At 40.2% G+C, this 25,951-nt stretch overlaps 1 protein-coding gene across 2 annotated transcripts; it reads right to left on the bottom strand.

Annotated features, from left to right (window-relative positions):
• Window positions 1-383: 383 nt before the first annotated feature.
• Window positions 384-25,951, bottom strand: sacs (sacsin molecular chaperone). 2 transcript variants are annotated; one of them, XM_008425904.2, is made up of 11 exons: window positions 25,703-25,951; window positions 23,497-23,570; window positions 23,174-23,282; window positions 21,816-21,966; window positions 19,854-19,944; window positions 19,701-19,786; window positions 18,546-18,657; window positions 18,217-18,363; window positions 16,459-17,944; window positions 14,770-14,861; window positions 384-13,214 (listed from the first exon to the last, which is right to left on the bottom strand). In XM_008425904.2, the coding sequence occupies exons 3-11, from the start codon at window positions 23,194-23,196 to the stop codon at window positions 1,663-1,665; spliced, it is 13,740 nt and encodes a 4,579-aa protein (XP_008424126.1). In that variant the 5' UTR covers window positions 23,197-23,282; window positions 23,497-23,570; window positions 25,703-25,951; the 3' UTR covers window positions 384-1,662. The 2 variants fall into 2 exon arrangements, with proteins under 2 accessions (XP_008424126.1, XP_017163724.1); XM_017308235.1 differs by lacking the exon at window positions 25,703-25,951 and adding an exon at window positions 25,506-25,686.

Genomic DNA, 25,951 nt, shown 5'->3' with positions numbered 1-25,951 from the left:
TCTACAGAGTATCTTTGTTTACATTTTTGGTTAGTGGTGTGCCTCGAGATTTTTTCAATTAAAATAACGTACCTTGGCTCAAAAAAGGTTGAAAAACACTGGTCTAATGTGATATTCAAATTTTCCGGGGCTCCGTTTTATATTTGTTTTCTTTACCTGTAAGCCAAAATTAGTAAAACTGCAAAAAATAAAAACTTGAAATATTTTATTCTGTGTAACAAATCATAAATCAATAATCAGCATTTCCCTTTCTGAGATGACTAGCAAGAAGTATTGCACTTTTATGCAATATTAAAATGTTAGTGCTGTATTTACAGAAACAGTAAAAAGAAAATGCATTGTGGAAAATATTGCAGCAATGAGAGGGGAGACCCAGGAGTGGATGATTTTTGGCTTTTTTATTATGAAAAAAAAAAACTGACCAAAGGCTTGATCTTCTGCAGCTTTGGGAGATGCAAGTAACACACATCAGTGTTTTTTGTGGCATGTTATGACACGGTTCTCTTTTAATGGGAATTTATTAGGCCTCATTGTGGCACAGAGCACATCAACACATTTGATACTCAAGGTTCATTCAATGCGGTGATGTCAAAGTTACCTGACAATAGAGATGAAATAAGCAAACAGATGACACGCAGCACATTTTAGATAGTATTTCATTGCAAATGACTAACAAAGTATGCGATCAGTATTTAGCGTATTTGTAAAATCAAAGTTAAATCAAAAAAATACACACAACAACAGCCAATTGATGCTGTAATGTTCCTTAAACCAGAACAGTTCTCATCACAAAAAAATATAGACATGGTTGTAAATTAGAAATATAACAAGTCACATTTGGGCCCACCTCATAACACCTAAATTCATATGGCTCTTTGACACAGCATTAATGTGCTCAAACATTTGCTCACCAGCTTTGAAAAGAGGTACATGAAGTCAACATGATGGAAAACATTTCAGTGTTTTGAAGAAGAAAAAAAGGTTACTGCTTAAATTAAATAAAATAGTTTCTCTTCACAGTTGGATTTCCCTAAGTTGCCATAAGCACTGACGCTACATGAGTGAAAATGCAAGTGAGTTTCAAAAAGTGCTTGTTCCATAAACAAATGACTGGCTATGTTACAAGAAATGTACAACTTTTACAGAAATTATATGAAAACAATCAGGAAAGTACAAAAACAGAACAATTACAAACATGATTGTGTTTTCTGGGCTAGTAGATGTTTTGAAAGTAGGACACGCTGTATGAGAGCAGTCATTGTACATAACAGGGTATAGATACTTTCTAGTAAGCACATCTTTTAAGTACACTGAATTTGTTTTCTATAGCAAGAAAATATATTATTTTGTTTTTATAAAAGATAAAGTAAAAAAGCTGCATATTTTTTTTATCTAACAGAGTAAATATAGTCAGTGTGGGGATTTGGTAAACAAAACATATTGCTGAGGCATAGCTATGTACAGCCTATGCACATATATGGGCCAACAGGGTATGGGAGCCATGTATTTATTCACTGTGCATGGGCCACTGTCCCACTTTCACAGATAGAAACTGCATGTTGCAGAAGCTGCCAGCGGATTCTCTGTGATCTCTTTTGCAAACAGCCATATGAGTTCTTAATTTCACTGAGAATATTTGCAGACTTTTATTAAGCAATGTTATCATATTTTATGCTGCACAAATGTTTCAAGCTTTATGATAATCCTTGCGGTACATTCCATCACCCTCATTGCCACCTCAGATGTGTATCTATCATTGGGAATCTGTGGGAATGGCAGGAGATCAGGGTAGCGGGTTCTCAGACTGTCCACGCCATATCCCTCCAAGATCTGAACATCATTTGAAAGGCCTTTCAACTGGGAGCTGTACTCCTCCACTTTCTGAGCAAGAGCAGTTGGTTTAACATCTTTGTCAGACTTTCCTCTGACTGCATAGTCAGCAGCTATTAGGGCAAGCTTTGTGGCCAGGTAGCACTTGAAACAAACCCACTCGTTAGCATTTTTATGAAGATCATTGCGAGCAGCGGAGTAGTTTGCTCTGGCCTGTCTCAGCCACCTGCGGGCTTCCACAGGGTTTCCAACTGTTTTAAAGGTTGGGGGTACAAAGAAACGATGGGAGTGTGAAGACCCTGCATAGTTAGTGTAATGTTCCCTGAACTGTTGTCTTTCTGACTTGTGATTGGTTGCTTCCTGGTTCCACGACGAATAAAACCTTTGATACGAGAATTTCTCTGACTGGAAGCGGGTTGATGATGTAGAGAAGGTTCTCCTGGAAGTTCTGTCTGCATTTTGGTGATCAGCCACAGATTGTTTCTCCATGCGATTGATTTCATTTTGCAGGTGCTTAAACACTTCTGTGGCGATGTCCAGATTCTCTGCATTTTTGTCTGGATGCCACTTGAGGTACAACCGACGGATTATCTTTTTTCTTTCTGTCTCTGGAAGCTTCCAGGCTTGCTCGACGACCGAGGTCACCTCTTTCAGAATCTCAGGTAATGCGTGAAGTTTAATCTTTTTGGGAGACTGTTTCTGAGGAGGAGGTCTAAGGTTTTCTTTTCCAGAAAAGACAGGAGGCATCATTCGTAGACCAGAGGATCGACTCTCTGGGCTTGTAGGGGTTTGCGGGGAATTAGTATCTCGGATATGGGTGCTTTCATCTTGTCTTGAAAACTTGTACAAGTCGAGGGAACTGACTATTTTGTACTCACTGTAACCAATATCAATCTGGAAGCATTTTCCAAGGAAACTTGTGTTTTCTTCCTCCTCTCTTTCTACCTCTTGAACGATGATGGCATAGGTATAGGTGGGCTGATAGGCACCGTATATGTCTCCTCCTTCAGAGTCAACAAGGTAGCCCACATATTCCCCTGGATAGAAAACATTCATTGGATCCATGAGCAGAGTGTGGTGTATCTCAGCAGGTATTGGAGTTCCAGGTAGGGGTAGCTCAAGTTTTGAGGGCTCTGTTGAGTCATACTTGACACCAAGGTTGTCCAGTTTTTCAGTGATTCTGTAAATATCATTGCAGCCTAGCATGGCAATCAGATATGATGTGTCAGAGATCAAATTGTCTGTTGCAGACTTCAATGTCATGGCTAGTGCCAGAAGAAAATTTATGTCTTTACTGTCTGAATGCTGGATGTAGAGATGAATTACAGATGTTCCGTACCTCTTCAAGAAAGCTAGTGTTTCACTGCGACTGTGTGGGATGGGACTGCATCCTTTCACTCTTAAAGTTGTCTGCAGTTTTTCAAAACAGGACACTTTAAGTCCCTCACAAAGTGCTTTGCACAGACGTATTGCTTTTTCTTCATTCACAAGGTACGCATTATCATTCTCATGCTTCATTATCCTGATCAAACCAGTGATAAACTGCTCTGAGGACAGCAAAAGCTGAAGGCGACCTTGCAGGGAGCAAAGAGCTCCAAACTGACACATTTTTGGAGAATCCTCATCAAGCTGCTCCTCAAGAATGCTACTCAGTAGTCTAGGTCTTAGTTTTTGTGGAAGTAGCATAATAAGCTTTGTGTGGAAAGCATGGTCTTTCCCCAGGTAACACTGGCTCATGTCCACAAGCATTTGAACCCCAACGTTACCCTGAATTCGGCTTTTGAAGTGTGGGGCATCATCAAACACCAGGGTATTGGATTTAGCAAGTCTCCCATCATGGCTTGGCAAGTAAAATATCAAATCTCTGAGGCTCTCAAGATCTTTGCGAATTTCCTGTGGATCATTGTGAAGAGACTTGAACAATCCAGAGACCACCCTTTTTACAGTTCTCATTTCATTTGGGTCGAGCTGCTTTCCCTCAGAACTCCTGTAAATTCTCCACAGCACTTCAACATATTGTTTGGTTGACACAACATCCTCTGTGCCAAGAAGCTTGAACAACTGATGGAAGGTGCCGAGTTCCAGGGGTAATTTATACAAGTAGGGCTTGAAGTCAGATTCATTATCTAAATTGATGACCACTTCCTCAGGTTTCAGTAATTTCCAACCATCTTCAACCATGACAAATGTCACCCCACGTAGCAGGTAATGGAACTCTCGTTTGTCGGCACTGAGGAATTCATATGTGGACCTCAAAACTTTATTCCTCGTTTTCACCATTTCATCATCTGGACTTGATATGTTGCAAATGTTCTTGCAGTTGCTTATGACTTTCTCCAGAGGTGGGTCCAAGTTGACACCCAACATGTTTAGAACTTGGTCAAGCTGTTCCTGTACACCAAGAACACTGTCATCCTGCTCCTTTATGCTTGAAGGTGTCGCTTTCTCAGGTAGGATTGGGCAGGATGTCCACAGCAAGTGTATTATATCTGTTTGCTTGAACTTTGGGTTTACTTGAGATCCACTGAAACGAATCAGGGGCAATGTGCCACTCATCTCTTGATACTGAGTATGAAGTTTGATGAGTTCTTTGGGAGCTCTTTCTGGACACAGAAATGGTATCATTGACAGCTCCTTCAGAAAGGTACCCTGAAAGAGGTCGATTCTTTCGTTAAAGATATGGTTCAAAAGTACATCGACAACGATTTGCACTTTTTCTTTGGTCCAATTTTCAGTCTGGGCTTTGATGCTGATCTCTTTTGCAAACTGGAGGACTTGTTGCTGGGAGACCTCATGCTTCAGACCAATATTTCTCAGAAATGTTATCCATGAAGTCAACAACAGTGCACCATTCTTAGGTTTTGTCACTTGCTCTATTTTCCTAAAAAAGTCATTTGGAATGAAAGACTTTGCAGGTAACATAACTTCAAACACCTTTACGGTCTGATCGTAGAAAAATTTGGCTGGTCTGAGTCTGTTTGAATAGTCGTAAATGAACAACAGCCCCTGTAATTTATCATAAAGCTGATCCTTCATTTTGCAGCCTTCTTCCATTGACATGAGTCTCTCCTTCAAATAAACAATGTGTTCAACTTTGGCATCATAGGAGAGACTGTCAAACTTTGGCAGAAGATGATGGAGGTAAATTTCAAGGTCATCGATTGGCATGCAGCCAAGGAAGGCATACAGTTCTTTAAGCTGTGGACTGTCAGCAAGAAAGGCAAATGAAGATGTTTGAGTCCATTTGTCTATGTCTGCACTTGGCATGATTTTTTCAAGAACATAATTTGCACCATAGTTTGCGATACTGATGTATCTTCCACTGACTGACTTGAAACATGGGAGGAGTTTCAGACTCTGTGCATCTTGTTGAGAAAGGTTAGGTAGATGGCAGTTGAAATACAACAGAAGAGCTTCAAAGTCCCTGTCTGTGAGGTTTGCTGTTTTGAATGCAGAAGTCTGAATCATGTACTCCAGAGCTTTCAAAATGCTTGATGGATTTTCAATGTTGGCTGTGTGTTGTGCCAGGAAAGGAATGATTTGACTCTCTTTGACACAGATTTTGTTCACTGCAAGCTGGATACATCCTGCTTTCATTAGAGTGTGAAAGACTTTGTCATTTTGGCCCTGTGGAAATATGGCAATGTTTATCAGACTTAGAGGCAGGAGTGCATCATGATCTGGGATGACAAGCTTCTCTCTGGCCATGAATTTGATTCCGGGTAGTAAAGCCCAGTCTTTCAGAGTGTCAAGTACTGTTTCAAAGCTGGGTTTGATGTCAGTCTGATCTTCCTTAATAGCTACATTCTCACTGATGAAGCTCCATGTGTTCTTTAGCCAGGATTCACTAGGAAAGGTATCTTTCCACTTTACAGGGATTTTTGTTCGATACTCTCTAGGTAGAACAGACCCCAGAAGGTCACTAAAACTGCTGATGTCAAAGGGTTTTGCAACTCCTGCTTTTGACAGGATGTTGCTGTACCTCATGTACAATGTATTCATAAACATATCTTTCCTAGAAGATATAAGTTCATGGTGAGCTGTCAAAAACTTTGGTCTCTTCGAGTCAAACACTTGAAGCATATTCTCCATTGTTATCAACAGTGGCAAGCCATCAATTTTGACCTCATCCACTTCTATGTCTTTGAAACAGTAGTCAACCAGGAGCTTCAAGTTATGAACCAGTTTGAAGGTAGACAGTGGGAGGCGGCAAGGGAGTTTCCCAACATGGCAAGATGTGTCTGGTGATGAGAAAGTGTGCAGAAATTGGCGAACATCACTTGGTGTTACATATGTGACTGGAATCCCGGCATCCTCCAGACAGAGGTAGAGGTTTGCTGTTTCATCACAACTATGAACCAGGTTAAAACCAATGTCAAGAAGCAAGGTTTTGAGCCTATAGACATTTTCAGCCACAGACTTCCTTGAGGTTAAGTTATACTCTGTGTTTTTCAAGTGTTGAAGCTCATCCTGAAGCAGATTATCAAAGAAGGCTCTGCTTTTGTTCGCAGTGGATGTATTCACCCATGAGATGTAAATGACAGAGTGCATTTCGGAGTTGTCCATCTGGGCTGCTCTTACAACAGGAAGCAAACGCTTCAAATCAGCATGGATGCAGTTGTATACTGCTTTAACCAAGCAATACCAGTCTGGCTGAATGTCAAGTCTGTTGGCTGGGAAAAAAAAGAGGTATTTCCGCAGCGTGTCTTTAACAACATGAAGAGGTGTTCCTTGTAGTATACTCATGGTGGGATCAGGACCTGGAAAGTATCGGCGCTTCAGCTGAATCAGCAGCTCAACATATGCAGGAGCTATAAGTGACGTCATCAAATTGTTATTCCAATCACTTCTTACCCCTACACCATTGTCATCTCTCCATAGGTTTCTTCTAGCTGAGTCTAGGGCAAAATGTCCATTGACATGAAAAGGCAAACCAGTTTCCAGTGAAAGGGGCAAGAAGCAAAAGGCTCTGTGGGGTTTTTTGTAGTTGTGGCTTATACATGCTGCCACACCTCCACGTGGAAATAAAGTTATGTCTTCATTTTTGTGAGCTGAAACCACACTTTTGGAGACATTTTCAATGTCTGGAAAGCCAGATCTGTTGCAGATCATCCAGGAGGTCATGTTTCCATCAGTGTCCTCTATATCCATCGAGTAGGTTATCTGTTGGACTGGAATAGCAGCAAGCTGCTTCTTTTTGGTAACACTGTCAATGACAGAGGCATGAAATTGTTTGCGTTTTAGTCGATCACCATCTGTTATTTTGGCTGTGACAGAATAGAGCACTTTTAGTTCACCAGATACATGATCTATTTGACAAACTGATATTTTCTCCATGTGGTTGAGAAACATAAGAAGCTCTGCACCATCTGTTTTCAGCTTGTCTAGGAGGTTTTGCACCATTCTATCAGATGCAGGGACAGAACTGATCTCTGATGTTTTTGCCATCTCTATGGATCGGATGGGGAATCTGAACATTGTGCTCCGTTCTAACTTGAAATGAGCTCCCAAGTACAGATTTAGAACATCTGAAAATTGGGATCTGAAGTCAGAGTCCAAGTCTCGGAACATCCTTCCAGGACTTACAGATGTAGCTCCTGGTGCATACTGTGCATGTGGATCAAAGATGCAGAGAATGTCATTGTTTGAGATAAAGGATGGGCAGTCAGTTATGTGATAAACAGAGTTGAATCCAATCCCATATTGACCAGTTTTGCCTGGATTGGCCTCTTTTGTTCCTCTTCCAAGGTTCTGAATACCTCGGACGTCATCCTCTGTGAATGGTTGATTGTTGTACACACAGAGGGCAGGGCCTTGCATTGGGATCCATTTATCATCAAATATTCTGTCAGCGGGGTGTGTCCTTGGATCAAATACAAAATAAATTTCTGTGGCTTTGGCATCATCTGCATTTTGAAGCAGCTCTTTCAACATTTCCTTCTCTGATGGATAGGCATTGAGAATGCTTTTAATCCTGCTAGTGAGTTTTTCTTTCTGTCCAAACTCACTGCCAAGTGGATTGAAGCAGACGTTAGAGGCATATCTCTCGAGTGCTTTGTGACGTTTTGGGATTGCTCCAAGCTTCACAGCAACCTCTCTTGGAATGTCAGCGTGACAGTATTTTACAGAGGAATCTCTGACTTTGATCCAAGGGCAGTCGTTGTAACATAATGACTTTGATGGTTGCAGTGTTAGATTGCAGTCTGGTAACAAAATCCCACCATAATTTGCTTGGCAAAACTCTTGGTTTTTGTCTCGAATTAGACTCCAGATTCCTTCACTAATGATTCTGCGGCATAACTGGAAGTTTTCCTCTGTTAGTGTCTTTCGTCCACACTCTTGCTTCACTGTTTCAAGAACAGCAGAGAAATCTTCAACAGTAAAACTGGGCTGCACGCCAACATTTTCAAAAAGCTCTCGACAGCTGTTTCTGTATTTGTTTGGAAGCTGATAAAGATGGGGAGCTGCATCAAAATTCAAGTGGAATGCAACTTTGGAAGGACTGACATATGTGTTCTCCACCAAAATGGAGTTGAATGCTTTTAGGTCTCCACATATTTTACCTCTTGCATTTTCATCCTGCAGCATTTCCTCATGAAGGTATTTGTAGCAGGCATTTGTTATATTTTCCTGATACAATGTGACACCATCAAAAGACTGAGAAAGTTCCTTTAGTTGACTGATGACCAGCTCAACAGGGGGCTTCCTTATTAGACCAAGACCATCTTTCACAGCCAATGACATTGCACCACAGCCTTTAAAGGATGGTGAATTCTCATTCAGAATTGGTTTCATTAGGCAAACTGTGTCCTGATGTTCAGTTGTGTAAAGCTCTCTAGGAGAGAACATTGTAGTTGGGGAAAAGCTGTTCCCATGCCATGGTAAAGAGAAGCCTGCAGGTCTTGTCAGAAATGGAAGGAACTTGATATCTTGTAGATTCTCCAGGTACTCTGTTGCAACTGGATCTCTCATTCTCAGTTTCTCATCAATGAGACTCAGTAGTATGCTGCTACGAAAGCATGCGGCTGTGTGATCATTTTCATTAAGCTCAATGACAGAATGAGCCCGCTCAGTGAGGTCCTCCCAGCATAGATCATCTTTCACCATGCCCAGCTGCACTAGTTTAACTAAACAGACTGGATTTACATAGTCTTTGGACGTTCCTTCCGGAAATCTTCCATCATCAGCAATGTAGAGTTTAGCAACTCTTCCCTCTGGATGGATAAGTTTGGAGGGTAAAACTAGTTCACGTTTGGGGCCAGAGCAAGGTATGCAAGGAGTAACTCTAAGAATCGATTCAAAATCTTCAAGTTTCTCATTTAGGACATAATGCATCAGGGGATCTCTGAGCTCTTTGTCAAGCTCCTGAATGTGAGGAAAAAATACTTCTGAAAAGAACTGCTTCTCTGTCAGGGTATTTTCCATTAACTTCCCTCTACATCCAGCATCATCAAATCCTTCCTTTACCCAGTCAGGGAGCTCAACAGCACAGAGGTTTTGTGAGCCACTCTTCCTGAGGTATTTTAGAAATATCTTGAAAGCAGCAGGGCCAATGTCTGGCCTACAAAGTAAGGTGTCATCAAGGAATCTGATGTATTTGATTGACACCCACGTTTTTCCATCTGAAAAAACCTTGGCCTGCTCGCTGTCACCTCCTTTGGCTATTTCTTGGTAAATGCCCTGGCTGATTAGCACAAAGTCATCATGTACCTGACTTGGATCAGGCCATGCTGAATAGTAGCTGTACTCGAGAAGTTCTCCACTTTCAGCCAGTGAACGCAGCATTGAGAGGGCTGCTAAGTAGGCCTGGACAATGACGTGCCTCATGAACACAGAGTTCCACTGTCCTTTGGTATCGGTCTTCCAGATCTCTTTGCGATTAGAAGTGACAGCAAAGCAGCCATTGATGTGAACTGGCAGGCCTGTTTTGATTCTGAGAGGCAAGTAGCAAAACACCTCTCCAATTGGTGTTGAATTTGTTTTCACAGTCCATTTGCGATCCTCTTCCTCTGAGAGAAGAACAGCAACTCCTCCACAAGGCACCAGTCCAAGTCTTTTTCCACTGTCACTGAGGGAAAATTTGAGGGCTTCACTCACATCCATGCATGAGCAGATGAGCCAGTTGGTGACCTCGATTGCTTTTTGGGGCATTTCATCCGTCAGTCTCCGAGTTTGGGCACCTTTAGCCGCCATCTCAAAGTACTGGTTGGGATCTTCCTCTGGACCTCGGAACAATGGAGAGTGCAGGTCCACAATGCGTTTGAAGACATTGTGAAACTCCTCCACCACAACACGAATGATGCAGCCAGATTTAGGAACATCAGCAGGAACCCTGTTGGTGCTTGCTACTTTCTTCATAACCTTTGCTGCAGATTTTAGGATGCTCAAGGGTCCATATGAGGCTTTGCTTGACCACACACTTTTGTTAATAGCCACCACATCTTGTGCTGCTGCTGGGTTTGGTTCCTCAAATTTCAGGTATTTCAACACCATACATCCAACATGCTGAGTGAAGAGAATGAACCTATGGCCACATATGCTGAACTCATCAACGAGGGAATAGATATCTGTGGTGTTGTAGTACAGACTGCTGATTTCACTGGATGAGGCCTCTTGCTCTGTTCTGAATGGAAGTCTGAACAGAGTACCATTGTATTTATATGGTGAGTCTTGAACTAAAGGCAGCTGGCAGTTAAAAACGTTAAGGAATGGTTTGAATTGATTGGGAAATTTTCTTAGCCTCTTTTGTTGTTTACTCCAATTGATTTTGATCCCTGGATTGGACCGGTCTCGAATGTGTTTGCTGATGTGATTGATATTGGGATCAAACATGATCATGAATTCCCTGCTCATAATGATGGGGATATCAGTGATGTGATAAACGGAGTTAAAACCCAAGCCGAACTTGCCAACTTTATCCGCTTCACATCTCTTCACTGACCCACCGAGCCGTGTGATGTTCAAAAAGTCTGTGTCTGTAAATACAGCACTGTTGAAAGACCACAGAGACGGCCCATGGCAAACAATCATGCCAGGATCAAGGAGATTTTCTCGAATGTCATTGTTTTTTCTCATGTCAATAAGAAAACTGCACTCTGTTGCACTGGCATCATCAGCATTCTGGAGGAGCTCCTTAAAGATATCTGCTACAGATGGATATTCCTCCAAGATATTTTTTATTCTTACTGTTAGAGGTTCTTGCTGGCCTGATTGTTCAAAGCCAAGATTTTCTGGGTTTATCAACCTTGTGCTCAAACATGGCACCTTCAACCATTCAGCAGTTTTCATTGGGATGTCATCATGGATCAATATAATAGGTTCTGAGGCATCTTCAAGTAAGTCATTTAAATCGTCGACCTTGATGTCACAGTAGGTGCATTCGTGAATGGGTTTCATTGCCAATTTGCTTGGGTTCTTGTAACAAAAGATAGGCACTTGCATATTAGTGTCCACTGGGATCTGATTATTGTAGAGCCATCTGAGGATGTTGATCAAGAGTAGAATATTGTGTTTACTTTCCTCCTTGCTAATCTCTACTTCACATCTTTTTTGGATTGTGGCAATGACGTCAAACACATGGGCTGGGACAACCTCTTCAACTGAACCACAAAACTTGAAAAGCTTATGAAATTTTCTCATTGTTTTTGGCAGTGAGTAGAGGTAAGGCTGTAGGTCTAGATCGGGGAGGGGTTTTAAGACGGTTTGGCCTGGTGATGTGAATGTCTTTCCAGTCCACACCCAATCAAAAGGCAAGGACTTCATTGCTTCTCTTGCATCCTCAAGATGAGCTTGCATAAATCCATAAATCTCAAATAGGATCTGCTGAAACTGGTACCAATCCTCAGTGGTAAATGCTTGGGATTTATGCCAGTCATTCACAGCTTTCAAGTGCTGTAATACCTGATCCACTTGTGGCTCTATTGTAAGTTTCAGAGCCTTCTTGAAACCTGCAGAGGTGTGTTCAACCAGTGGTACTGAAGATCCCACAAGCACTGCATGGCATATTTCACACATGTCAGACAGAGAGCAGATATTGAGCGTATCTCCAATCCAAGCAAGAGAATTTGGATAAGTTAGAGGTCTTTCTTTACAGACAGGTACCCAATTTAGTTGAAGCAGTGAAGCCTGGATATCGGCTGATTTTATCAACTTTGTTTGTTTATTAAGAATTTGCAAAAGTGTTTTTGCCTTTTTGATTATTGAGTCCCATTCAGGTTCCTCACTGCTTTGCAACTCCTCTATCTTTTTTGCCACTTTGAGGACATCTTTTTCACTGACCTGAACCTCATTTCTAAGCCCCAGTTGTCGAAGTGAATGGAGAATGTCAGGAGATTTGGTAAATGTACTTGTGGGAAACCGTGTTTTCTCCTCCTTGTAGAACAAATGCTGTAAAATCTCTAGTTCAGGGTCAAAAAGTTCTGAGGCTTTTACAGATCTTCCACATGGCAACTCAATAAATTTAATAGCAGAGAGCCATCCAATTACAGCTGAGTTTTCGTTCTTTAAAAATCCCAGATGCTTGAGAGCCCAAAGCATGATCTGTGTAGTTTCATCTTTTGAATAGAAGCCCTTGTCGATGTCCCGAATAATCATCTTCAGACATTCTGTTGTTTTGACTTGTTCTACGTTGAGCATCTTGATGAGACGGATTGACTCCTCATCATGGCAGGCCACGAGGTTTTCTGACAGTTTCACATCTGGTGGGTACTTAGCTCTGTGATGTAAAGCTTTTGCACCTCTCATTGATGTAAATGACGAGGTACCTTCAGAATAGGTCCCCACCTTTTCAAAGATAGAGAGATCCAGTAATGTATGTTTTTCCTTCTCAGTGATGTCAGACAGTCCTGCGAGAAATTTTCTGAGCACAATTTTCTCTTCCACTGAGAAAGACGAGACTTGGCTAGACAACCGCTGTGTTGGTAGTCTACTTAGAATTTGCAAAAACATACCAGGAGAGCAAGGGTGGATGTAGCACTTAAGCTGAGGGTGCTGCAAACACGAGTCCAGGTTTTTTATGACAACACCTCCAAGCTTTTCCAGAATGTCAAAAAGGCTTTCAGAAACCGGAACCTCATCGTCCTCCACATGAATTATGGGTGAGGGGGTTTTGAGACGAAGAAGCTTAGCTGTGTTCATGCTGTCCTCAAGGGGCACAAGAGGGATCAAAGGCATGTCTTCAAATGTGTGTAAGTCATTAGCAAAATTGATGTAGACATGTTTCCAAACCATTTTTAACCATGAAATTGTGGGATGCTTTAGTTCTTTGTTTCCAGGTTCCCACTCTACACTTAAGTCTCTTGTTGGCCAGGCTGTAGAGAGTATCTCCTTGATGAGTCGAGCTGATCGTTCTGGATTCAACACCTGTAGCTGAGTACAGGGTCTTCCTGTTAAAATGACAACAACAGTGGATTCAGTGTCAAATATTACCTTAGATAATATTCATTGTTGACTGGTTCGTTTCTAAAAGTGAGCAACACTTGAAATCCACATTCACGATCAAAAAATAATTTTAATTAAAGTTATGCATTAACGACATTTAAGATGCAATAGTAATGTGATCCATGCAAACAAGCTTCCACAATTCTCCTTATATCAGCATCCTGTCTGAGCAGCAAATAGCTCACACGGACTTGAAACATGCAAATCACAAAACCAATTTTAAAATAAAGTAATACGTGAATCCTACATTGGTCTAATTGATAATAGAAAACGTTTTGACAGAAGAAAAAAACAAGGAAGAGAATAATGTGTGAGTTTATTTTTCTCATCATATAGGCGAGTTAATTGTCTGCAGCCACACATTAGTTTTGGTTAATCATAAGATTATATGTAGCACCCTTTGTAATACCTACCTGAACACCCCCAAAGAAACTGCTGCACTGTAATTTAAATGACATATTATTGGAAGATGTACATGACTCTATCTCACTGGACGAAAAAGTGTCATTAAAAGCTATATGTGTAAATGTGAGGATTAGACCATAAACTCAGGACATCAGAAAAATAATACTGAAGTTAAATAATGTAAATAACAATAATACCATTATTTACAATGAAGCACCAAAATCGGTAGAAAATGCTATGTCTGGCCTCTAATGGTGTATTTCTGTTCCGATATTGTACGTATGTTTTGATTTGACTTTATTTAACAGGCCTTTTACTCAGCATTTTATTTTCCCTGGCTCATGTACCACATGTCCAGGTCACTGTGAGGAAGTAAAATCATTGATGAATCACTATGCTTTATTCATGGGCCAGTATGAGATTACATCATGTTTCAAAGTCTTGCACAAAAATTAAAAACAAATATATTTAAAATGGTCTCATGTCTTTTCTTTAAAGCAGAAAAGCAAAAAGCATACCTACTTCTGCTAAAATAATGCAACATACTGGTTATAAATAAATACAGAATAGACATCTGCTCAAAATCTACTACATTTTGTTGTTTTGTTGTCACCTTAAAGTGGTTTTTGCTGTCCTATCCCTTAAATAATATCACCATAAATATAAAAAGCTAATACTGGCTGGTGAATTAGTCTCACTATATGTTCGTGGCAACAAACAAAATGCAGAAGTCTTTTTTCAACAAGCTGATAGGCAGTGTGCAGCAACAGGTGGGGTGATCAAGTGCTCCAGTCACTGCTACATGCCTAATGTTCACTGTCTGCTCTCCTTACCGTCATCTCCACCTGAATTATCTGGCAGCAATGTACCAGATTTAATGCACTGCTGGCACAGCTGCAGAGTAAGATAAAAATGGCCTAATAAACATCATGGTTGCAATTCACGCAGTCATCACAGTCTGAGTAGAGTCTGAGTACAAACCCATGAATCAAATTAACCATCCACTGTTGGATTAAGGATGCATGGATATAGGCATAAAATATTTACAATAAGTTATATAGATGACTTGTAAAATAAATGTTGGTGTGTTACTACCTCTGGTTTTGGCAGCCTTCTTTAAGCTGTCCATCACTGAAGGCTTCATAGTTTCCAGTAAAAACCGATGCTCCAGTCCTGGATAGAGAGATCTTGAAATAAAGCAAAGGAAAATAGAAATGTAGTAAACAAAAGAGGAGTAATAAACACCACTTTGAAACTTTCAGGAAAAATCTTTGCTGTTTGCATGTGCATACAACAGAAACAAATATAAATGTCACTGCTTATTATTAAATCAGATTAATCTTTTGCTGTTTTAGGTAAGCTAGAATTATCAAAATTATTTCATTTTTGTCTAATGCCAGAACAATTAACTAAACATACATTATGATTACTACATTATTAAACAATGTGAGTTGATGTGAGAAGATGAAATTATGATTTTACATGAATACGATGGGTTAACATTTGAGTTAAATGGAGGAACCTTATCTCTAATCAAGATCTCAAGCATATTTTCTTTCTTGTGTGATTTTTGGAAAATCAAATGAAATCAGAAAGGAGGAGAAAAGTGGATCTCTGCAAACTTGGGCCATCCTTGAGTACAAATTCCAGATGGCCCAAGGTGACACATTCAACTGTACAAACAACAACATGCAAGAATAAACACAATGGGAAAAGGTTCTGTGTTGCAGAGATGAACAGGTTTTGGTGTGAAATGTGTGAATCAACCTCAGAACAAAAGCAAAAGATCTTGTTAAGATGCTGCCTGAAGCTGGTAACATTGACATTTTTCTGTACTGACATGGGCTGAAAGGCCTTTCAGCAAGGTGAAAGCCAACGCTTTAAAAGACACGTAAAAAAAAGCCAGATTACAGTTTGTAAATGCCCACAAGCACAAAGACTTTAATTTTTGTAGACATTTCCTAAAGTCTGGTAAAGTAAGTTCAAAGTAACATGTTTTTTTACTACAATAAACATTTTTACTTTTGGAACACCGACTAAAGTACAAGTGTTGGATTGGACCAGTGCACTTTACTGAATAGATAAGAGGTAAAGGAGGAAACATTGTTATGGAAGGAAGTTAAGACATAGGCAGGTATAGGTCAATGTCTTAGAGTGGTAATCGGAAAGCCCTGAGTTATGGAAAATCAGTGGGAAGAGCTAAAAATGTGTGTGCATGAGCAAGGAGGCCTACGAAGCTGACTCAGTTACATCAATTGTATTAGGAGAAATGGGCCAAAACTCATGCAAACTACTCTGAAAAGGAAAGGAAACCCAAAATGTTTGATCCAAATCACAAAATGTAAAGTAAATTGTAACTGCTGGAAAGATGCATATATATTTTTTGATTTAAAGATAAAACAAATGTAATCTGTGATTTTTCTGGCACTTATCAAATAGAAATCATTTAGTAATGCAAACTGAACTAAAATGTGAAATGCATTATAAAAAGGCAATGGCAGTTATTAGCTTGTTTTATTTAAAGTGTACAGTATGCAAACAGTAGTTCCATCTGTATATTAGGGATCAAGAGTAAGATACATCAGGTGAGTATTTGTAAAAGCTGTCATGGTTTTTGAATTTTGTAAACATTCATGCTAAGGATAAAGAAAAGCACCATTAAATTAAAAACATACAAATTTATTTTTAGATAAACTGCTACACTTGCCTTTTTTTACTGTGACCCTTTAAAAGAGGTTAAAACTCCTAACTTTAGAGTATTGGATGTTTATCCAGACGTTTTACCTGGGGAATGCCTCAGACGCGATGTAAATGGCATCTTTTTCACTGACAGAAGATGAAAATGATGTAAATGTTTCATTCTGGAGTGGCAGAAGCTCAAGCCCTATGAGATCACTGTAGTTGGCATCACTGAGAGCAAACTCCAGCAGCAGCAGCTTCTCCTCTGAGGGACCTTTGTGTTTGCTCTTCCTGATAGTTTGCCGCAGTAAAGAAGGGGTAACTTTCTTCACCTCAGTAGACTCAGTCATATAGGAAGCCATAGCAAAGTCCACTGCAGCTGGCACCTTTGCTACCTGCATTCCTGAGCTTTGGAGGTAGTTGATGACCGTCTCTGAAATATCATTGTCAGTGTCGAGCTCTGAGAAGGCAGCCTGCTCCACTCCGACCCAGCTCTCACTGAGCGAATAGATCACTCGCTGCTGCAGTAGATCATGAAAGAGCGGCTGGAGAATGGGCGTCCAGCGAGACTTGACCTGTTTAGGGTCTGGCCATGCCCTGTATGTCCCTCTTGGAGACAAAGGAAAGTCTTGGTCCTTTTTTGTCTGCACCCTCTTTATAGCATCCACAATGAGAGTGAAATAAGCCTTAGGGATGACAGTTATTATAAGCAGCTCATTCCACAAGGCAGATGGATCCCTCCACTGGTCCACTTCTCGCCACTTGATGCTCCTGCGGTTGTCGGTGAGACCGAAAAAGCCGCTGACGTGAACCGGAAGACCCGTCTCACTCTCTTCACCAGGTGGAAGAGGGAGGAAGCAGAAAGCTCGACCTGAGAAACCAGATGTGGCACCTCCGTCCTCTTTGTTTATGACAGTTAGAGGCAAGGCAATGCCGATTGTGGGCATGAACTTCAAATCGTCCGCCAGAGAGTCCAACTCAGCACACATCCCTCTGCCTCCAACTCCATTACAAACCAGCCATGTGGTCCTCTGAGTCTCTTTAGATGTTTCATCTTGAGTCTCTATGTGAAGTTGGTAAGTGACACATGTGATGATGGAGCTGGGAACGCCATTACTGTAGCTGTCCACCGCTTGACACAGTGTCTTCAGTGCATTTGGCCTTTCTAGTTTATCATCAGGATTCTCTGTTGCTCTGACCTCAAACAACACTCGTTCTGTACCGTCACACTCTCGGACATGCAGTGAGATCTTCTGGACACTCTTCAAGAAGAGGAGAACTGTGTCTGCATCAGCTTTGAAAGACTCAAACAGCTCCAACACCTTTTCTTTGTTGTAAATATTCCCACTGAGCTGGGAAGGTTTCACACGAAGTGGGAAGCGGAACAGAGTTCCTGGAAAGCTGCCATCCCGGATGGTATTCTCCGAAATCCCAAATATCTGAGTGTAAGGTGCAAACTGATCACCAAGCTCTGTGATCTCCTTAATGTCCGTCTTCAGATTCCAACACTGCCCAGACTCGTGCACGCCGAAAAGGGTCTGATGGGGATCCAGCATGGCAATCTGGTCCCCACTGAAGATACTGGGAACATCTGGAACATAAGAATAAACAACAAACATAAAAAAATGGAAAGTACATATATGTGACTTTATCAATGAGATTTTAAACTTTGACACAATAAAAATATGCAAGAAGGAGAAAAAGTTTGGGGACCACTGCTATAAGGAAATAGAGTATAATATATTAATTCACCCAAGAAAACTGTGGAGATTTCTATTTTATTCTAAACAAATTTTGGCTATACAAAGTAGCAAACATTTGGAAATATAAGTTATATTCCTTAATTTTCCAGCAAACTCTCACCTGTAATATGATACACAGAATTGAAGCCGATTCCAAATCGTCCAACTTTCAGTGGGTCATCTCTCTTTCTGCTTCTTGCAATCTCCTGAATCCCATTCCAGTCCTCGACAGTGAACACAGCATCATTGTAGACGTACAGCGCTGTCCCTGCAGGTTACAGCATAGATAAACTCAGGAGATCTAGAAACTGGTGAATAAATACATTTTTGCATGAAAGATTGCAGTGCATCATTTTAAAAGTAAGAACAGGATTCACTTCATCAGTAGTGGTTTAGCTGCAAAAACAATACGGTTCTGCTGCCAAGTTCACTTCACCGGTAACTGCTAACCTTGATGCTCAGCCATGTCAGGTGACCACAGTGACTCCACGCCGTACTCTGTCTCATCGTATAAGAACTTCACTTCGGTGGCTCCAGCGTCCTCTGCATTTTGAATCAGCTCCTTCAAGATGAAGCAGAGAAGCAGTGAGAAATATCGAACAAAGGAACATTAGAGAGAAATGAGCTTTTTTAGCCCTGCTTTTAAGCAAAAAGCTTTGCAGTTAAAAATAAATAAATAATTAGAGTGGATGACTCCATTTAGGACATCAAGCCTTAATATTTGGTAATGTTACTATATTTCACAATAAAGCTCAAAGGAGAAAATTAAACCCAAACAAGAACAGTTCTTTCTTTTTCCTCAAGATTGACTGTTTTTCTCGTTATAAATTCCTTGAAAGTAACACACCTATTTTTACGGGAGACTTTGAGTGAAAGTTAACCCATCATTATTATGCCTGTAATTAACAGCCAGTAGACCCATAACAACCATTAGCTGAAAGACTAAGATATAACTACATAACAAGTCACTCATGACTCATGATTAAAGAAACACTCTGAATGGATCTGGTGTGAAATAAACAATGCATATGTAAAACACCTCATGCCCTTTGGTATATGATGCTATGACCCTATTTAAAATAAAAAATTTGATATAATTTAGTCCTTCAACATCATAGTAATCCAAAATAAGGCCAAACCCACAAACTAATGTCAAGTACATGCAATATCAACCTTCCAAGCCCATATCAAACCTAAATCTGATAGAAAACGCAGGGGAGCTGAAAAGAAGAGAAAGTGAGAGAGAACCCAGGACATTTGATAATAGGGATCAATTGTGCAAAGAGGAATGGTCAGAGATCCCTCTCTCTGAATGCTTCAACCGGATATAGGAGGAATCTGAGTCCTCTTGGCAAAAAGAGGCTACACAAAAGTGATATTAACAGGATGTAGGTTTTTATTTTCTTAATGCAGGATCTTGTATCCCCACTGAACATGGTTTCAAATTAGAAGTTGAGCCCTTTAGTCTGAGATTATGCTACTGCAATAAACATGTGTTTATTTAGGCCTATTTGCACAGTTTTTTCCGGGAATGTCAACAAGTGTAAAAGTTGCTATAAATATTCAAAAGTAACACAAAGAGTTTAAGAAATAAACTCCACTCACCTTCAGAATCTGCCCCCCTTCAGGGTATCTTCTGAGAATGTCCTTCAAAAACTCCACCAGTGGAGGTGTAGTTTGGCCAAATCTCCCTGTAACAGACCATACTGTATGGGCTGCACAAAAGTAATGGTAGAGATAAAAATAGTTAAACTTTACCTCCTCCTCTAAGGCCCCGTCCCTCCAGGGTTATAGACACTTCTGGGCTTCCTGCAGGGACCAAGCTGCCAATTTGCACTCTATCATTGAGCTATAAAAGACAAAAAAAACTTTAATTTACAAAACTAATTCAACAATAATGTTGGAAGAGAATTTTGGAGTCTGTAGACAGATGTAACGTCTAAAATATATTGTGAAAAACAATAGCAACTTAATGTAACAATAATACATTTAGAACGAACCCATATATTTAAATGCAACGAACGAATGAGTACAGACAGTACAAGAAGTAAGGCTGATTAATACTTTGACAAAGAGATACCATGCCACAGTTACACATGAACCACTCCCAGTGATGACTGCAACCTGGGTGATTAATAATCTTTTCCCAATGCGTCTTTCAGAATCAATGCAGCAGCATGGCAGAAAGTCAGTATGAGGGCCCGATGCTGCAGCTGAGCGTGACTGTTCAAGGTGACACTGTTAGTCGCTGCACTCAGCACTCTTTAGCTATAATGTGCTGTAAGGCAAATCCAGCTGCACACAAAAGAATCCTCCACCAGCAACCTTGTCATGGTGTCTGCATGCAACAATAATTACTGCATAATTCATGACAAAGACAGATATTTAGCACAGGTCCCAAGTAAAGTGCTATCAACAAATGTGTTGTTTAAGGGCTGATGCATAATGGCTATAGTAAGCATAGGCAAATAGCTACAATGTTTGAAGAAGTTGTTTTCATCTCAGCAATGCCCACCTAGTTTAAAATTAGTAAAGAAGCAATTAAATGAAAAACTATCAAATAACTGTAAGCAGATGGTCCTTGCAAATATAATGAAAAATTGTGATTTACTGATATTAACAATAGATTCTTGCCTTGGATGAAGATTTCTTTATGGCTCTTAAATATTTCTACATTTTGTCACATTGCGACAACAAACTTCAATGTATTTCATCTGGATTTAATGTGAAACATGTGGTTGTGAAGTGACAAATTGCAAAAAAAAAAAAATTCCATAAATGCTTTTGCATTCCCCCTAAGTATTTACATGTCTGTAACTTAGTTCTTTTGAAAATGTAGCTGGTAAAAAATTAAAAAAAAAAAAAAGACTGTTTTATATAATTTGAAAGCATCCACAGAGGGGCAGATGGGAAGAATAATGCCTCCTTTTAGTTTCTTCTAAGTAGAAAATTCCTCTTCGCTTAAGTAGAGCTTCAGGCATATCTTCTCCATTAGACTTCCCAATTTTTTAATAACATTAGCAGAATCAGCAAAACAACATAAATTATTTAGTTGGCACAACATTCTTATGTCCTTATAAAGAATGCTTACCATGAAAGCATTCCTAATTTTGGTAAGAAATAATACATAAAATAAAGTCTGGTTGTAGCTGGTAGGTGGGGTTTGAAGCTTTTCTTTTTACTTGCTAAGTTGGAGGGAAGAACGGACGCTGTAAAACATCAATTCCCATGCACCTGGTGCTTTCGATCAGCTCGATAAATTTAATGGGTGTGCAGCTTATACATTTTTGCTCCTCATTCTCCAAATTCAGCAAATGTATCAGTCAATAGCTGGCAATCGATCAGTAGATAAAGATCCATGGTGACCTTTGCCATTTTCAGGTCAGAGATAAGGTCAATAACACTAAGAGAACTCAATTAGTGAAAAGTGGAAACAACAAATCATACTGTGGGGGAAATTTCAAGAAGACACTTCTAACAATGCAGCTGTTTGCAGTGTATGCAAATGTCAGAGCATCTCTGTGCTGCAGCTACAGCAAAGGTTCATGAAAACAAAACACATGTCTAATGATTTAATGATCCATCTTTGAGAATATGTGGGATTACTGGACAACAAACTAATATTTATAAAAGGACTGTTAAAATGAAAGCTCTGTGTCCTGAATGTTGCAACAGTCTTTTTTATAATAATGCAACCCAAGCAGAAACGAATTCACTCACTATCCTCCCATTGTGAAGCAGACGCTGCTCTTTGACCGGCAGGTTCGTTTCCTCGTACAGCAACTCTTTGACATCTTGGACGGATGTGAAGGGGGACAGCTGGTAGGACCTCGGGCCAATGCACTCATGACTAACTGTCACCCGTGGCACCCTGGAAACAACAAACACAGATAAAAGCCCCTGACGTTACTAACAGGGTTTGACTTATCTGAACCAATTTTGACTTGAATGCTGCCCACAAAGTAGACGATGATCACATCAGGCAAAATGTGTTGCCTGATGTGATCCCGCCCAGGGGAGGATGTGAGTCTTAGTTACAATCAATATTGATTAAACCTAAAAGGTTGGAAGAAACATGAGCATGGCACCCATCTGTTACTGGCACTTCTAGTGTTTATATATGGTGCACAGGACAAAAGAATTCACTTTTGTCACTCTACATTGTGATTGGGAGCAAAGGATCCAATACAAAATAGTGCATAACCATAAACTAAAATTAAACATGTAGCTTTCATATTTTTATTCTTACAAATAAAAATATGAACTGTGCATGCCTTTATTTTCAGCATACTTCCCCCCCTCCCAGAGACTTCAGATAAAAATCGAATGAAGTCAATTGCACGACTGCAAACTGTTCACAGACTCTTTGTTAAAAATAAGTGTAAAACATTTTTAAGACATAGCCGTGATTTTTCTTTAGAGGCTCCATAATAAAAGGGCTTGGAAAGCATCATAGTCCTTCTGAGTAATTCTGCAATACTTTCAGCTTGTCTATAACAAAATAATGAAAACAACATTAACTTTTGTGGATGTAACCTAACAAAATGTGAAAAAGTTCAAGGAGTGGATGGGAATACAAGGCACTGTAAGAAAGTTGTTTCTGCACACACTGTACCTATGATTTATTTTTCCACTTTTTTTTTGTTAATGCTAATCCATTGTGCTGCAGAAGAACATTTAACACATGCAATGATTGTTGTATTACACAAGGATGGGTGTTTCATTTATATAAGACAAACCCGAAGTTTCCAATAGCAATGAAAGTAAATATTTTTGCTTGTCCAGCAGCAGGCTACAGGACCTATGCAGTCAAGTGCACAGTGGTGCATTCACTGGAGGAGAGTGGGTGTGGCAGCTGCTTCAGCAGAGGACGGTTCTCATCCTCCTGGGCTATTAAATCCTCTACACATATGCGTAGAGTGCAGGGAAATAAAACCACACAGGCACAATTTAAAATCCCCCCCAAAAAGATATATATAACAAATAATGACACGCCGTCAATCTGCTGGTCATGTTCAGAGCATCCACTGCATACAGTGTGCTTCATAATGGCAGGAATTTTTCTTTCTTGAACTCACCACGGGTCTGGACAGTTTGCCATGTCGCTGCTGTTTTATGTCCCAGCTCAGACACTTTCATTGGACTATCTTCTCCGCCGGGCGCAGGGATACAGCACCGGGAAAACGGCTGCGGTGAGGCGAGAAAACCGTTATTTACGGCAACAACGCTCTCCATTCAAAACAACGCCACAAAACACACATGACAGCTTTCTTCGGAGATGTTTAGTTAATTAAAAGAACACTTGTAAAGCATTTAACAGTCGGAGACATGGAGTTGTTTATCAGCGGTATAATGCCGGTGCCGTGTTTAGCCCCTCTTTATCCCAACAAACCCCACTCACTTGTTTCTGTCCTGTGAGCGCCGTTTGCGGTTCTTCTCCCGAACTGCTTACACATCTGAAAGCACCACGACTTCCTAGAAACAATAACAACAATAGCAGGCGGCATAGTTAATTCCCCTTCTGTAACACCGTAACTCCTTCAAAGGCCATGTTCTAATAATAATGAATTACACAGCGCGGCTGAGAGCAGAAACACCGGAGATGAAGCAAGAGGATTCACCCCCCGGTCACTTCCGCATCGTCTTTAATCCTCCCGAGTTCATTACCATGTTACCGCTAAACTTGAATTTGATTCATTTCTCTGGGCTTCTTCTGTATTGTCTAGTTACTTACGACATAACTTACGTTTAATGATGAACATTTATTTTCCTATTCCCTTAAATACTTGGATAATGGCAACATCGGATTATTATTATTATTTTAATACTAACCCATTCTTCTCAGTCCCATCTTAAACATAGTAACAATGAAGATAATTTGTGGCTTAAAGTTGCAAAAATAAATGTTTTGGGAAAATCAATGAAGATTTGAGAGCTCCAAGTTTTTTTTTTATTTTATTATGGGTTTTTGTTCTTCCATCTGCCAACTAAAAATCTAAATGCTGTAGAGAATATATATGGATGCATGGAAATTCAAACCTGTTGTCATTTAGTTTTACATATGGAACAATAAAACAAGACTGCGTTTTCTTGGATTTGGAACAGTTTGTGTAATTAACAAATAGATAAAAACACAAAACAGATATAAAATAAAAGTAAGGTGTCCTAACAGTTTGTGCAGCAGAAAGCTGTGTGGTATGGTTCTGCTCTTTTCTGTTATGTCCTTCTGGCAGCAATTGAAATGGTTCATGGACTTCCTAATTTTTAATAACATTAGCAGAAGCAAATGTGAGGACAATAGCCAGAGCTAATTTCTCTGTCGCAGATCCTGGACAGAGCATAAACACTCAGTGACACTCTGCCAAGCTGAGATGTAACGTCAGCTCGCTCATTTCACAGCTCAGAGGATAGTCAAACAGAGGTAGGCTTGTTTTAAATGCAAACACAGACAGAATATACAATAGTTTGTAGACATAACTGCTAAAAATCGAGAACAGAGGATCGACAAAGTAATAAACGCCAACTTAATCTACAGATAATACAGATATGTGAACTAAGTAAAAATGTTAATGTAAAGATTTAAAAGTCAGGAAAGCTAATATCAGAATGAGGATCTGATCCCCTCCCTAGTAATCTGTAATTTGAATACCAATATATGCTATTGTTGCTTTGTCAATCATTTCATACCCAAATTTTTGCCTGTTGTGGAAGCTGCAGTCATATCAGATGTAGATTATGATATAGGGAAACTATTAGGGAACTAATCTAAAATTGTTCTATTTTAAACATCTTAAGCTTTTCAAAAGATTTTTCCCCCTTTTACTAAATTCTGTACTTTTTAAATCAGAATGTTTCTTATTTATGCAAAGTAATGCTGGACATCGCATGCAGTAGCCGGAGTTTCTCAGGTTGCTGCATGCTGGGAGTTGTAGGCAATAAACAGGGTTCAGTCGCTATAGAGCACTGCAGTCAAAAAGATGCGCACACCAACTTTGTAGCTAAGACCCAGTGAGTGAAAGGTGTGCCTGTCCTCCTTACGCACTTTTAAAATACGAATTGAGTCCATTTTTCTTTTTATTATTGCCTAAACTGTGCGTCACATAAACACAAAATCCACATATGTTCTGTAGCTTGGTCCATCGGTGACATGTTATTGATACAGACTGACAGCGCATATAGATGTTTTTTGTTATTACGAACGATGAACACACAGCAGAGATAAAATTGATCAAATCATGAGATCTGCAGTAGAAAAGTGACATCATCACGTGAAAGGCAAGGATAATTTAAACGCCAGTCGGTTCACAATGATATCAAGTCCAGAAGACACCTAGTCAACTGTATGAGCTATGCTTTTCAAAACGCTGCGGTGGAAATGGGATGTAGTAAAATAACCTACGCCAAACTTACCAGAGTGCACGATTTCAGTCTCCAGGGTATTTTCTGGAGGACCCTCCCCAATACTCAGACGTATTTCCCATTAATTATTGATCGTACATCTGTGCGTTGCCGTTTGATCTGACAATATCCAGAGCTAAGTCATCGTCTGGTGTCCTAACCTCCCAGCTGATCTCGGTGCCGCATTGGAAAGAGAGATGAATACTCACAGCTAGGAAGGCAGCAGCATCAGCATCAGCACCGCATCTCTGTCCTGCTTCCTGCGCCACGGAAGAGGTCACGAGTTCCTGCTGATGACCGCAGCAAGTGCTCGATGTCTGACCTGAAACTGGCGGAGAACCTGGTTTAAAGTGTAATGTCCAAGAGTCGTGGACTCGATCGTTTCACAGTGCAGGTTTTTATCTCACAGGTCCCTTAAAGAGACAGCTTCAAGCTCCGGTGGGGCACGCCACGCCAGC

This window comes from Poecilia reticulata, linkage group LG13 (genome assembly GCF_000633615.1).
Source record: "Poecilia reticulata strain Guanapo linkage group LG13, Guppy_female_1.0+MT, whole genome shotgun sequence".
NCBI classification, from domain to species: Eukaryota; Metazoa; Chordata; class Actinopteri; order Cyprinodontiformes; family Poeciliidae; genus Poecilia; species Poecilia reticulata.
The sequence above is the reverse complement of the archived record's forward strand: the minus strand, read 5'-3'. Positions and strand labels throughout refer to the sequence as shown.

Bases quoted from the DNA above. Each gene is read 5' to 3' on its own strand.
- sacs (XM_008425904.2), bottom strand. From the start codon at position 23,196: ATGGCAAACTGTCCAGACCCGTG. The intron at 19,787-19,853 runs GTAAAGTTTAAC...GGTCTGTTACAG, and splicing joins ACGGGGCCTTAGAGGAGGAG to GGAGATTTGGCCAAACTACA. The intron at 18,364-18,545 runs GTTAGCAGTTAC...TGTAACCTGCAG, and splicing joins TGACATGGCTGAGCATCAAG to GGACAGCGCTGTACGTCTAC.